General features: G+C 37.8%; 1 protein-coding gene and 1 pseudogene across 1 annotated transcript; both read left to right on the top strand.

Moving 5' to 3' along the window:
- The first annotated feature begins 393 nt into the window (after positions 1 to 393).
- LOC102846986 lies at positions 394 to 2,279 on the top strand (annotated as a pseudogene).
- A 10,464-nt stretch (positions 2,280 to 12,743) lies between these two features.
- Positions 12,744 to 13,997, top strand: PGK2 (phosphoglycerate kinase 2). Its single transcript, XM_006881919.1, has one exon. It carries the CDS (start codon positions 12,744 to 12,746, stop codon positions 13,995 to 13,997), a length of 1,254 nt encoding a protein of 417 aa, XP_006881981.1.
- Positions 13,998 to 14,269: the final 272 nt, after the last annotated feature.

A 14,269-nucleotide genomic window follows, 5' to 3' on the forward strand; every position in this document is an offset into this window, starting at 1 on the left:
GGAAGAATCAATACTTTGAAATGTGGTGGTGCCAAAAAAGTATTGAATATACTCTTTCAAAAGAACAAACAAATCTAACTTGCAAGGAATGCCCTTGCAGGCAGTGAAACTGAAACTTCATCTTACTTTGAATATATTTTCAGGAGGAACTATTCCTTGAGGAAAGCCATCATACTGGGAAGTTAGAGGTTAAGTGAAAGAGAAGAAGATTGCCAGTGAGATTGATTTACATAAAATGATGACCACAAAGGGTTTGACTTTGACAGTGGTGATGAGAAAGGCAAGGGTCACAGATCTGTTGTAAATAGGGTTTCTACAAGTGACAGTACCTAAAAACAGCACCAACTTTCAATGTTATTATCAATTTTTGAATTGGTGAATTCAAGTGTTAGTATGTTGTATAGAAATGCATGCCAAAATGGCAAAATTGCAGCTTGCAGGGTCCGACGCCCTGCAGCTACAGCGTCCTCTTCTGTGGAGCCTCGTGTGACCTTCCAGCCCTCATACCAACGCTCCTGCGGCTACTTGTCCCCTGTGAGGGTCGCGTCTGTGGGAGCCATGTCTCTGGCTCCTGGGCACCTCGCTCCACCTCGCCAGACAACAGGTACCCACTCTGTGTGTGGCTTGAAGCACATAAGGAGTAGCAGCCATCGCAAGGCTGAGACACTGGCCAGTGGCTCCCTAGATAACATCCCCAAGTAGTAGCCCCAGAAGATTGAGCAGCTTATACAGGACATTGCCAGCTTCACGTTCCTGGAGCTCTCACATCTCAACAAGCTGCTGAAGAAGACACTGAAGATTCGGGATGTTGGGTTTATACTCCCTGGCATACTGCCAGGAGCGGCCCCTGGGGCTGTGCCCACCACTGCTGCCACTGCCTCTGAGAGGAAGGAAGAAGACAGCCCCCACACAGAAAGAACAGACACATTTCACCACCTGTCTGATCGAGGTCAAGCCTGTGGACAAGGTGAAGCTCATCAATAAAATTAAGAACTAAGTCCAGGGCATTAACCAGGTCCTGCAAAGAAGTTGGTAGACTCCTTGCCCCAGGAGATCAAAGCCAAGATGGCCAAAGTCAAGATGGAGAGGATCAAGGCAATACTGGATGCAGGTGAGTGGTGCTGGAGTAGCCAAGGCCAGGCCTGAATGGGGGAACCTAGGCCTGATAAATCCACCTGGCACCTAGTGAGGCCAGCGATCTGTGAGGCCAGGGATCTGGAGATGCAGGAGGGCTCCTGGCACCACTTGGGAAGGAGGTGTGGACCTACGAGAAGGGCAGCAGGCAGCAAGGAAATGGGCTAGAAGTGGAGTCACTACAGAAAACTTTGACTAATTTACTTTGAACATGTCTTTAGGAATGACCAATCATTAGAAAAGGCCTTCATGTCTGGTAAAGGTAAGTATCATCAGAAATGGGGAAAAAAAACCCCACAAAAACTCTCAATAAAATGAGTTCATATAATAGACTCAAAGACATAAAGATGATGTTTCTTTTTGTTAAGCAGTTTATTATTATTTAAAGATAAATTACAATACAGGGAAGGCCTAGTTGGAATTCTGCCTTCTTCAATAAAGGGAACTATCTCCATCAATAATATACATAGCAGCAAATAGATAGCTTCTTGGTCAGATACGCCACTTTACATGTTCCAACATCTTTTTATACCAATTATACGAGTCCAATACTCATTATCGACTCACAGATTTTACTCACAGTTGTGATATGAAGAGTGAGATTTATTAGGGGGAAACGTTATGGAATTACGAAGCAAAGAATATCTCACAATGCAATCCAGGTTTAAATCCAGTAGTCTCAAACTAGATTAACAGTAAAAATACAATCCCTCAATTAGTCAAAGTCTAGATTCAGTTCAGCAGCAAAAAGCCTATGGTTACCTTAACGATCCAGCAAACACTGTGTCAGCAGTACAGCAGTTAGCTTTTCCTAGAATAATCCAGCAAGCAAAATCTTTTAACTGTGGCCTTTATTTTAGAAAAGTTAAAGTTACAAGTAGCCTTTTCTTTCAATTATCCAGTAAACAATACTTTTAAAAAAAAAAACAACTATGCCTTTTATCTCAGGGTTCTTCTGTTTTCAAATTGCCACAACCTCTGCACAGCAGTGCCACATTCTTTCTGCTCTCCACCACCATCACCAGGGTTTTGCTTTACAATATAGAAAGCACTCTCTCTCTTACACTCATTCCACAGGTGTTTATGATTTACAAGACTATGTATTCACAGTTAAGGTAGCTGGATACCAGGAGGTGCTAATGTAATGGCTAATAAAAGCCAGCTTTAAAACTAACACCACAATAATGGTTCAGAGTCAAGTTAGTAGCAATTAGTAACAAGAGCATTATAGCTATGTGACCCATCTAGCTGCCTAAACATTCAAGATTATTCAGTTGATTAGTGTGAGTTCAGCTATCCTATGCATTTTTTATATACATGGCTGTAAGCTGAAGCCTAATGCATAGTCCTGAAAATTTTAATATCCAAAATAAAAATATTAAAGATTATTTAATTAAAGGTTAATTTTAAATTAAATGTAAACTTTCCATTTAAAAATTTAAACATTTTTTTGAATTAAAATTTGATTAAAATGTATAGTATCAGATTTAATTTTATCATTGTTCATTAATTTGGAAGTGGCAAAACCGAAATGTCTGTCAATGCATTTCCTACTATCAACGTCTCACCAAATTTCAGTACAGTATATTTAATAAGAAGAACCCAACAAACCTAAAGCTGTGTTTACTTCCTCACATAAGACACTGGTTACGTAAGCTGATCAGTAAAATGTGGGTAAAACAAAAATAAGAAAAATATTTTTGGTTAATACTCATAAGTTGTATAAAACAGGATCTAGTTTTTTGTCTCTTTATAGAGAACTTTCGTGGAGAAAATATATTCATTTATTGGATCTTATCTCAATTGACAATGTCACAAAACCTCACCTTTGGAAAATAGAGCACAGTAAATAAAAGGACTGACAACATGCATTAAGTGGCAATGTGTGCTAAAAAAGATGAGTGTGAACAGTTGAAAGTTTTCCTGCCACATAATTGTAAACTTAATTAACTCAAATTCCTCTTACAATATAGAATCAAAGAAAATGTGATTTTCATAATAAATGTCTCAGAGAAGATAGCCAACTTGTGTTAGCTACCTCCTTTACCAATTTGATTTTCAAAGATGTCACAAATTTAAGTTTTAAAATAATGCAAATGTCTCTTTTACAATGCAGGGATACCTATTTTCTCCAGTTTTTATTTTTATTTTTACTTTGTTGTTGTTGTTGGGATTATACATACCAGAATATATACCAATTCAGCAATTTCTGAATGTACATTTCTGTGGCATTGAGTATGTCTTTGAGTTGTGCCACCATTCTCACCCTTTTTCTTAGTTTTTCCTCCATCTTTAACATTAATTCATTGCCCTCTTAGTTTTCTATTTAATATTTCCAGTTGCTGTTATCACTTAGATCTCATTGAAGTATTTACTCTATTATTTATTTTAATGTTTTCCAAACTTGCACAAAGTTCTTGGTTAAAAAGATAATACTTATATTAATAACCCCTAGATTCACAAATTCATATCATTTAACCAGAATATTTGCTACAATTACATATAATTGTAAATTAGATAGAAATTTACAAGATTTTTTTTCTGACATCTTTGAAAGTAAATTGTGGATTTATGACACTTTATTCTTATTATGTAAACACAGACATCCTAATTGTATGACCTTGCCTTACAAAGCTATAGTACCGTAGCCATACACATCCAGTTAATTTAGAATTTTTCTAAATCCTCCAATATTATCCCTTCTTCTTATATTTTGTTTATGATATGAGGCATTTCTTTTAGAATTCATATTCTGATTTTTTATATTGTTTCCTTATGACTTAATTAAGTATTTAAGTTCAGGTAATAATTAAGGCAAAGTTCTCTTTTTTTCACTAGTATTCCTTCTATTTTTTTATTTATATGTTTTAATTTTATGCTGGTTTGCCTACAAAGTTCATATATATTGTTTTTCCACACTGGATCTTTCCCATTTCCTTTACCCACCTCTCCCTATACCCATCAAATTGTACAACCTTGTTATTACTCCCCTACCCGTTCTCACCCCTCTGCTCCTACCCTCCCCCATAGATGCTCCTATCAATTTTACTAATTTTCTATTTCCACAATAATGATCTTATAGAGTATTTGCCCTTCTGGGACTGAGTTAGTTTATTTAACATAATGTTCTTCAGTATCTCCCAAGTTACGTAATAATTTTTTTCAATCAATTCTCCTGCATGCTGCATGTTTCTTCCATCGATTCAATTGTAGTTGAATATTTGAGCTGTTTCTATGTTTTTGCAATGGTGAATAATATGGCTATGATGCCATTGGTGTACAAATCTGTGTCTCGTTTCTAATTTTCTTGGGGTATATTCCAAGCCGTGAAATAGCTGAGTCATATGGAATTCCTATGTTCAGTTTTTTTAGGAAATGTCCAACTACCTTCCAGGGTGTACCATTTTAAAATCCCACCAACAATGTATAAGAATTCCTCTCTCTTCACAACCTCTCCAACATTTATGACTTGCTGTCCTGTTACATTTTGCCACTGCTACTTGGGTAAGATGGTATCTCACTGTGATCTTGATTTGCATCTCTCTTACTGCCAATGATTTTGAGCATTTTCTTATGTGTCTGTTGGCCATCTGGATATCTTCCTCTGTGAAAATTCTTTCCATGTCCTTTGTCCACTTTTTAACTGTGTTAGCAGTCTTTTTCTTTTGGAGGTCCTATACGATTCTATAAACATTTGCTATGAGACCCTTGTCTAAGATAGTACTGCCAAATGTTTTTTCCTAGTCAGTAGGTTTTCTTCTCACTCTGTTGGAAAATAGCTTTGATACACTCAGGGATTTAATCTTAAGAAGGTCCCATTTATCAATTTTATCCTCTCCTTGTTGTGTATTTCTGATTGTATTGGTAAGCCGTATTATACCAAGAGCCTGGCTGCCTTCTTTTTTTTTTTTTGAGCCTGGCCTTCTAAATTTGATCTTACTTTGTTTCTTATGACCTTTATGGTTTGGGGCTTTACTTCTAAGTCTCTGATCCTCCTTAAGTTGATTTTTGTGTATAGTGAGAAAAGCAAAGTTCTTAATGATTTTAAATTAACATAAAAAAGTGTCACACGCCAGAGTGTTCAAGTACTCAGTTTCAAATATTTAAATATTAAGTGATACTACATTTGTTGGATTATTAAAGTACTGATTACCTAATCTTATCTCATTCTTTCACTCTCTCCTCCACCTCATAATACACACATATGAGTTGTAAACTTTGGGATTAATAAACAATCCACGAGAAAAAAATTTTAAGATCATATAAATATCATGCTCTTCAACATTCTCTTATTCAGTCATTTCAGCTTCTAAGAGCAGTTTTTCTCAATTATTAATTAGATATACATGAATAAAACACAATGTATATCAATGATTGTATGAAAACCAATAATTTAAAAATTTTTTTTAAAGTTATTACATTGGAAGTTGCATAATGTTAGATTTTCTGTGTATTATTCATCATGCAGGGTACTCTGGTGGCTTAGTAGTAAGGAATTTTGTTGCCATTACATAGGTATGCAATTCAAATCCATTGGCTGCTCTGTGTAAGAATGATGGGCAATCTCCTCCAGTGTGATTTATTGCCTCTGATACCTGCTAGAGGGTCAACTATGGGTTAGGTCTGACTCAGCAGTTCACAAAACCCTTCATTGTACAGTCTCTTCTCTGTATTTTATTTCTACACTCCCACCCTACCCCTGCAGCCCCACCCACTCTCTCACGTGCTCAATTTTGCCCATATTCCCTGTATCCCTGCCTCTGAAAATCACTACAGACTTCTGGACTGTGTTTTCATTTCTACTATGGTTGTTGTTGCTGCTTTATTGCAATATTTCATGTCAATGTTCACATTTTGCTATGTTTAGCCAATGGAGCTTCAACAAGACATCTAGAGTGTTCTTTTTAACCATGACATCAACACTTTTTGGCCTTAGATTCAGATCATCTAGTACTTTTCCTATTCCATATAGAAATCATTAATTTATCCAAGGAATTTTGGTTTTGTTTTAAGTTAATATTGGGAGAGTGAAGATTAGACTCAGGGAACCAGTTGCATATGTGTATATATCAACTAATTAAGACCTGGGAGACGTGTATATATGAATATATATAAATGAAGATGCAGAAAAGTTGTAGAACAAAGTTAGTAAATTGTAATACTAAAGGAAAAAATATGATTAAGAAATGTAAGTCTTAGGGTCTTAGGTGAGAGCAAATGGGTAAAACAGATGGAACCAGATAATAACCTGTAATCAAATCAAAAGTAATAATTTGGTTCTGATTCCAGAAACAAAAATAACATATTCTTGATTAATAATTCTAGAGTACTGGAATAAAACCATTGTATATAGATTACATGCTGACATATAAAGCAAGGTGCTCCATGTTGTCCAGAGTTGGACACTGATATCTTACAATAGGGGAAATTATGAATTTTTAAGATGTTTTTAAGGCCTGAATAGTTGGGCATTATGGTTGTGACCATATTTTCCTTTGTTCCTTCATTGTTACCTTCACTGCTAAGTCACCATTGTTCCTTCACTGCTAAGAGAACAGTGATCCCTGCATAATTCTGATGCCAAACACTCCGAATCAATGCACAGTAGTAGGGATGGGGAAGTCCTTGGAAAAAGACATCATGCTGGGAGAGGGTTAGCAAAAAAGAGTAAGTCCTTCAACAGGAGGACTGGCACAGTGATCACAACAATTCTGAGCATGGTGGAGATGAGACAGGGGAGGACAGGACAAAGCTCCAATTTGTTGTTCACAGGATTGTGATGAGCTGTCTTCGACTGGACAGCACCTAATATCAACAACACAAGAATGTGAATGGTCCCTATGATTGGTCCTGCCTGTAATGGCACAGTGCAAACATGTTAGGGTGCTGAACAAAAGGTCAGCTGTCTGGATCTACCAGCTGTTCCATGGAAATTTTTGTCAAGTCAGGACTGACCCATAGCTTACCCACTGCTAGTTTTCAGAGGCTTAAAGAGGATAATCAAACAGGAAGAGAATTCCCATCCTTCCCGCAGAGTAGGGAGTGGATACAAACCACCTGTCTTTGAGATTGCAGCACAGTTTCTTACCACTAGGCGACCAGAATTCTATGGAAGTAGAGGGACCATTTTCTCCCACAAAGATTTACAGCCTGATAGAAGGTTACTATGAATTAGAAACACCCTGATGTCAATGGGTAGTTATCTACATATTTTTAGAAAGAGCTTAATACACCAGCACAGACATTTTATTTATGTCAAGGCATGGGCTTATTGTAAAAATGGGCAGAGAATTTTGTTTAGCCTTTCCTGAACTCAATCTGCAGCTTTCAAATGTAACTTTCCAACAAAACAAAACCAAAGTTCCCAAATAGGAAATTCAAGACAAGACCACGAGATGGCAGAATATTCACATAACATTAGGAATCCTTCTGGGAAAGGAAGCATGTAACCTAAAAAAAAAAAAATCAAGGGAGTCCTGTTTCATTCCATGAAATTCTGTCTGAAAAATTTATAAGCACTTTGTTTAAATACATCTTTTAAGACTAACTTAGCTGGCAATACATTGTAAATATAAGCAGCATCTTTAAAAAACAAAATAAACCACATTATTAAAAAGATCAGGATATTATTCAGTAGATAATTTCTCAAAAATGTACATACTTTAAGTAAAGACTGGTAATCTTTGAAGAGACATTAATATTATTTGAATTCTGAGATCACAACTACATTTAGGGTTTGAGCCACAGATTCAGATTATGAAAATCACAGTTTTTAAATATTTGCTACTTCCCAGTTTAAGAATTCAGATACATTAAGTTGGTTTTGTTATATTATTTCACCTTTACAACATCTCTCTAAAGTGAAATTCATTATCCCTAGTGTACATATAAAGAAAGAGACGCTCAAAAATTTTAAATGACTTTCTCACAGTAACAAAGAAAAAGAGACCTCATTGAACATCTACTTCCAAAATTCAGGGACAATGAAATAATATGCCACTAGAGGGAGACAGATTCTAATGTAGAAAATAGAGGTATGAAATGCAAATAATGAAATGGGCAGAATAAATCAGTCATGTCTACAAAATAGCAGAGTACCTAAAAAAAAAATAATTTCTTCTTTCAACTATTGCCAAGATAGTCCCTTTTCCCTAAAGAGCAATGAGATAAACAATATATATCCTTTACCCCTGAACAACAAAAGTTTGGACTGTGCAAGTCTACATAACGGTGGACTTTACTCCCTTGTTACTTTTGCAACAAGTTTAAGTGTTTCAAATATGCACTTAAAATACTTTGTAACAATCATGTCTATGTGCACAGGCTTTTGTTGTTTTGCTTTTTCGTTTAATGGAATGCTGAGATGATTAGCAACAAACATGAGTTCACTGAAATGGAAAAAAGATAATTCACATTCAGATGGCACATGCAGTTCAAGAGTCATCTGTACTCTGTGTTTAACATGACTCCATATTGTTGCATATGTGATATGTGGGTTTGCATACATGCATGTTTATTTATCTTTCCTATTGTCAACTCTTAGGTAACTATGAGTATCATCCAGTTATTTATTCTTTTTTCCACAATATGTATTGAAACTTTGGCAGAAAACTTCAGAAGAAGTCATGGAACAAAGGATATCATACTGAAGCCAGATGGATCTGGGGTGAAAGCAGAGAACATCAGAAAGATGTTTACTTATGTTTTATTACCTATATAAAGGGATTTCACTCTGTGGATCATAACAAATCATGGATCATTTTGAGACGAATGGGAACCCAAGAACACTTAATCATGCTCATTCCAAAATTTTATTTTAATTGTGATTATAATGAATATTTATAGAGAAGTTAGATTTTCATTCATTTATTGCACATTTCTTCCCCTCGCCCTCCCTCCCCTCTCCCCCAGTTCACTTAAAAAAAAATTCACTCATTGTTAAGAGAAAGAGAAAATCCTCAGTAAGTTGAAACAGTGACAACAATAATGGATGTTGGCACAGTAGAGATTGTGAGGATTGTGCAGGATCAAGGAGAATTTATTAACAAGAAGAAATTATGTGTTTTACTATTCATCAACCTCTCCAATAAAACCAAATCCACTGTCATTGAGTCCATTCCTATTCATAGGAACCCAAGAAGACAGAATACACCTCTCCTATAGGATTAACAATTGACTGTAGTTAGTTAGTGGAAGTTAGTATAGTTAGTGGTCAGGGGGCTGTCTTTCAAATTTGTTGGCACAAGTTAGCACATCCAGGGCTGCACCTGTTTGGTGAAACACCTCAATTCGTATTTCATCACATCCTGTGGCGTTTTTTGGCAATGCCCTCAGTATAGCTTAGACTTCATCCTTCTTTACCATTGGTTCTTGGCCGTATGCCACATAATCGAATGGTTCATTGGCAATCATTTCTTTATGTTCTAGTAACTCAGGGTTATGCATTATCCAAGGTTTTGCTTCACATGCTTCTGAAAGTTGGGCAATGAATAGGGATAACAGAGGAATTGATGCCTTTGATTTCTCTTGTTAGAGTAGAGTCCTGCATTTCCTATACACTGCCAAAAGAAAAATTTATGTCTCAGAGGAAATGCAAACAAGGTGCCCCTTAGAGGCAAGGATGGTGAAACTTTGACTTACATAATTTGAGAATGTTGTCAGGAGAGGCCAGGCCTTGGGGGAAAAAAAAAAAAAGAGATCATGTTGGGGAAAGTAGAGGGTCAGAAAAAGAGAGGATAGTTCTCAACAAGATAGATCAAAACAATTACCACAACAACGGTGGGGTTGTCATAAAGAGATAACATTGCTTCTGTTGAACATAGGATTGCTATGAGTCATGGTTGACCAGAGGGCACATAACAACAAGAGTCTTTACAGAACACCATACTTTTCTCCCATGGACCTGCTGATGGGTTCAAGCCATCAACCCTTCATTTAAGAGCTGAGTTTTTGAACCATCACATTACCCGGACTAGTCATAATCTTCAGCATCTATTACATACAACACACCTAAGAATTGACTTTTTTTTATGGTTTATTTTTATTTTTTAAAAATAATTTTAATGAGCATTTACAGAGATTTTGGATTTCCATTCATTCATTGCTGCACTTCTCTCCCCGCCCAGCCCCCCACCCCTAGCCCCCAGTTTGCTCCTCTCTTTCAAAAGTAAAAGAAACAAAACACTCCTTCCCTGGTACACAATCCCCCTGCACCCCTCCCACCGCGCCAAGTACATTCCACTGTTGTTGTTGTTGTTATGTGCCCTCGAGTCCTTTGCGACTCATAGCGACCCTATGCACAACAGCCCTAAACCCTGCTCTATCCTGCCCCAACCACACTGCCTCTGACACACCCATCCCGATTACCCCAGCCACCGAATCAATCCATCTCATAGAGGGTCTTCCTCTCCTGTGCTGTCCCTCCACCCTCCCAAGCATGATGTCCCTCTCCAAGGACCCGTCCCTCCTGGCAACATGTCCAAAGTATGTCAGATGAAGCCCCAGAATCCTTGCCTCCAAGGAGTAGCTTGGTTTAATCCTCTCCAAGATGAATCTGTTTGTTTTCCTGGCAGTCCATGGTACATTCAGTACTCTTCTCCAGCACCACAGCTCAAAAGCATCCACTCTCCTTCTGTCCTCCCTAGTCACTGTCCAACGCTCTGATGCATAACAAGCGATTGCAAATACCATGGCCTGTATCAGGCGCACCTTAGTCTCCAGAGAGACACCATTGCTCCTCAGTACTTTAGAGAGGTCCCTAACAGCAGACTTTCCCATCGCGATATGCTTTTTGATTTCCTGACTGCTGGTGCCAAGAGTGTTGACTGTGGAGCCGAGCAAACTGAAGCTGTGCGCAATCTCAATTTCTTCACCATCCATCCTGACGCTGCCAGTTGGTCCAGTGGTGAGAATCTTTGTCTTCTTGACATTGAGCCTCAGTCCATACTGAAGGCTGCAGTCCTTGACCCTTCGCAGCAAGTGCATGAGGTCCTCCTCAGTTGTGGACTCTTGTGATAACCATAATACCCTATTACCTTTTAAATTAATCAGTCCCTCATCTGTTTCAGTGCAGTATACACAATTTATCCAGTTTTACTCAGTCTTACCCCAACCCTGATATCAATCCCATTTTACAACAGTGGCACCATGCAATATTTGTCCTTTTGCTACTGAGATATTTCACTAGGTATAATGTCCTCCAGGCTTACCCATTTTAAATAATATTTGACTTTGAATAAGAATTGACTTTTTAAAAATTATTAGACAAAGTTCCTTTTACTAAACGAAGTGGTAAGTTTATTCCACTTTGACTATAGAATTTCATTTTAACATAATACTGTATGCTTACAGATTTTTAATCGCTTTATTATACTTCACTGCTAAAAAATAAATCTAAAGTGAAAGTCATTATTTCCTAGGACTATAAAGGTCTAAGTGCCGACATATTTCTAAATTGAGTTGTATTATAATTGTTTTAGTAAACAATTGAATGAAGACTCACAAATATTGGAATGTGATAAAAGAAATACAAAATATATAAATAAGAATTTTATAGTACTATAAAAATGAGTTTTTTTCTGGAAACATACCAAATGTGTTTAGAATTCTAACCTTTTTTATTTGACTTATCTAAGATATAAAAAAGAGTTACGAAAATAAAAATCCATTAATCTCATTCGCTTTTCCCAAGAAAAATAATTTTACACAAATGACATTATTATACTACATATTCATTTAACCATGACAACTGTCGTGTAAACTAACAGGCAATGTCCATTTTCATTACCAAATTAATCAGTCTTATTAAAAAAATAGAAACCCATTCACTTCCAACAAATATTGGCAATTAAAAAAATCACCCTCATGAAATCTATTATGTTCAACTTAATTCTTAAATTGTACAGGTACCAAAAATAAATAAATACACAAAGCAAAAGGAGCTGCAGGACGGTTGTTAACACACATGATTGTCAGCGGCAAGAACATAACCCACTATCACCTATACTACTTTTTACTCCCATTCTCTTTGCGATTATCAGCCTTTTATGTTCGTCTGAGATCAGACGAAAGGAGTTGTTTAAATCCTTCCCACACTTGCTTACAAAGTATAATCCCTGGGAGAAATATTTACGAGGACGAAAGTGGGGGGAACTCCAAACCAAAAAACAAAGGAGAAGTTGGCAGGTACTTTAGGTAATTAGTGCTCAGGAGGAGGACACGGTTGTTGATTCTCCCACCCCCTTTTTCTTTATATTATCACGAGGAGTATCTTTTTCAGGCACTGAGGCACAGATTTCTTTAACTACCCCACCCGTGCAGCCTCTCAAGCCAATCAATTAATCCTGTTGTTTCATGCTCCGAGGTGTTTTTAATCTGGACCAATAAATAAAGACAAAGCCTAATTGACAGCTATACTGACCAATAAAAAAGCTAGACTCCCTTGTCTAGTCCAATCACACCTGCCATTCTAGAGATTTAGCAAAGGAAGGGGCGGAACAGGAGGAAGAACGTTAAAAATCACCACAGACGCAACCTCCGTTTAACAGTAAAGTGCGTCTTTTAACATCTTGAACCTGGTGTCTGTCTGTTGATAATTTCGTTTTTTGAAGATGTCTCTTTCAAGTAAGTTGACTTTGGACAAACTAGATGTTAAAGGGAAGCGGGTCCTCATGAGAGTCGACTTTAACGTTCCCATGAAGCAAAACAAGGTTACAAGCAACCAGAGAATCAGGGCTGCCATCCCAAGCATCAAGTACTGCCTAGATAACGGAGCCAAGTCAGTAGTTCTTATGAGCCATCTCGGCCGACCTGATGGTGTTCCTATGCCTAACAAATACAGTCTAGAGCCTGTTGCCGCTGAGCTTAAGTCCTTGCTCGGCAAAGATGTTCTGTTTCTCCAAGACTGTGTAGGCGCAGAGGTGGAAAATGCCTGTGCCAACCCAGCTGCTGGTTCAGTCATCCTGCTGGAGAATCTACGCTTTCATGTGGAAGAAGAAGGGAAAGGGCAAGACACTACGGGAAAGAAGATTAAGGCTGATCCAGCTCAAGTAGACGCTTTCTGTGCTTCGCTCTCCAAACTGGGGGATGTTTATGTCAATGATGCATTTGGCACGGCTCACAGGGCACATAGTTCCATGGTGGGATTGAATCTACCCCAGAAAGCATGTGGATTTCTGATGAAAAAAGAGCTCGATTACTTTGCAAAAGCCTTGGAACACCCAGAGAGACCTTTTCTGGCCATTCTTGGAGGAGCCAAAGTGGAAGACAAGATCCAACTCATCAAAAATTTGTTGGACAAGGTCAATGAGATGATTATTGGTGGTGGGATGGCTTATACCTTCCTTAAGGTACTCAACAACATGGAGATTGGTCATTCCTTGTTTGATGAAGAAGGAGCCAAGATTGTCCCAGATATCATGTCCAAAGCCAAGAATAATGGTGTGAAAATCACCTTTCCTGTGGACTTTGTCACTGCTGACCAGTTTGATGAGAACGCCAAAGTTGGGCATGCCACTGTGCAATCTGGCATCCCAGCTAGCTGGATGGGCTTGGACTGTGGTCCTGAGAGCAACAAAAACTTTGCTGCAGTTGTGGCCACAGCCAAGCTAATTGTGTGGAATGGACCTCTTGGGGTATTTGAATGGAGTGCTTTTTCTCAGGGAACAAAAACACTCATGGATGAACTTGTGAAAGCTACTTCCAAGGGCTGCATCACCATAATAGGTGGTGGAGACACTGCCACTTGCTGTGCCAAATGGAACACTGAAGATAAAGTCAGTCATGTGAGCACTGGAGGGGGTGCCAGTCTGGAACTTCTGGAAGGTAAAGTCCTTCCAGGTGTGGATGCCCTTAGCAACGTGTAATTGACTGAGTTCTCTCTTTGTTTCCAATCTATAGCATTTCAGTCAACTTACTGGTTTTACATCTGGACTTTTAATAAAATCTATTTCAAGACCTAGATAAATGACAGGGCCATCAGACACCAGGAACCTTAAAACAACAATTCTACTCAATCTAAGATCTCATTTAAAATCCACCATTGTGCTAGAGAGGGAGGCTGTGTTCATATTACCTGTTAAAATTAGTTGAATAAAGCTGTGTTCTCCTTAATTTTGTCCCATTTTGCTATTGTCTC

The sequence above is a fragment of the Elephantulus edwardii genome, unplaced genomic scaffold (genome assembly GCF_000299155.1).
Source record: "Elephantulus edwardii isolate Elephantulus edwardi_28Jun2011 unplaced genomic scaffold, EleEdw1.0 scaffold00017, whole genome shotgun sequence".
Taxonomy (NCBI): domain Eukaryota; kingdom Metazoa; phylum Chordata; class Mammalia; order Macroscelidea; family Macroscelididae; genus Elephantulus; species Elephantulus edwardii.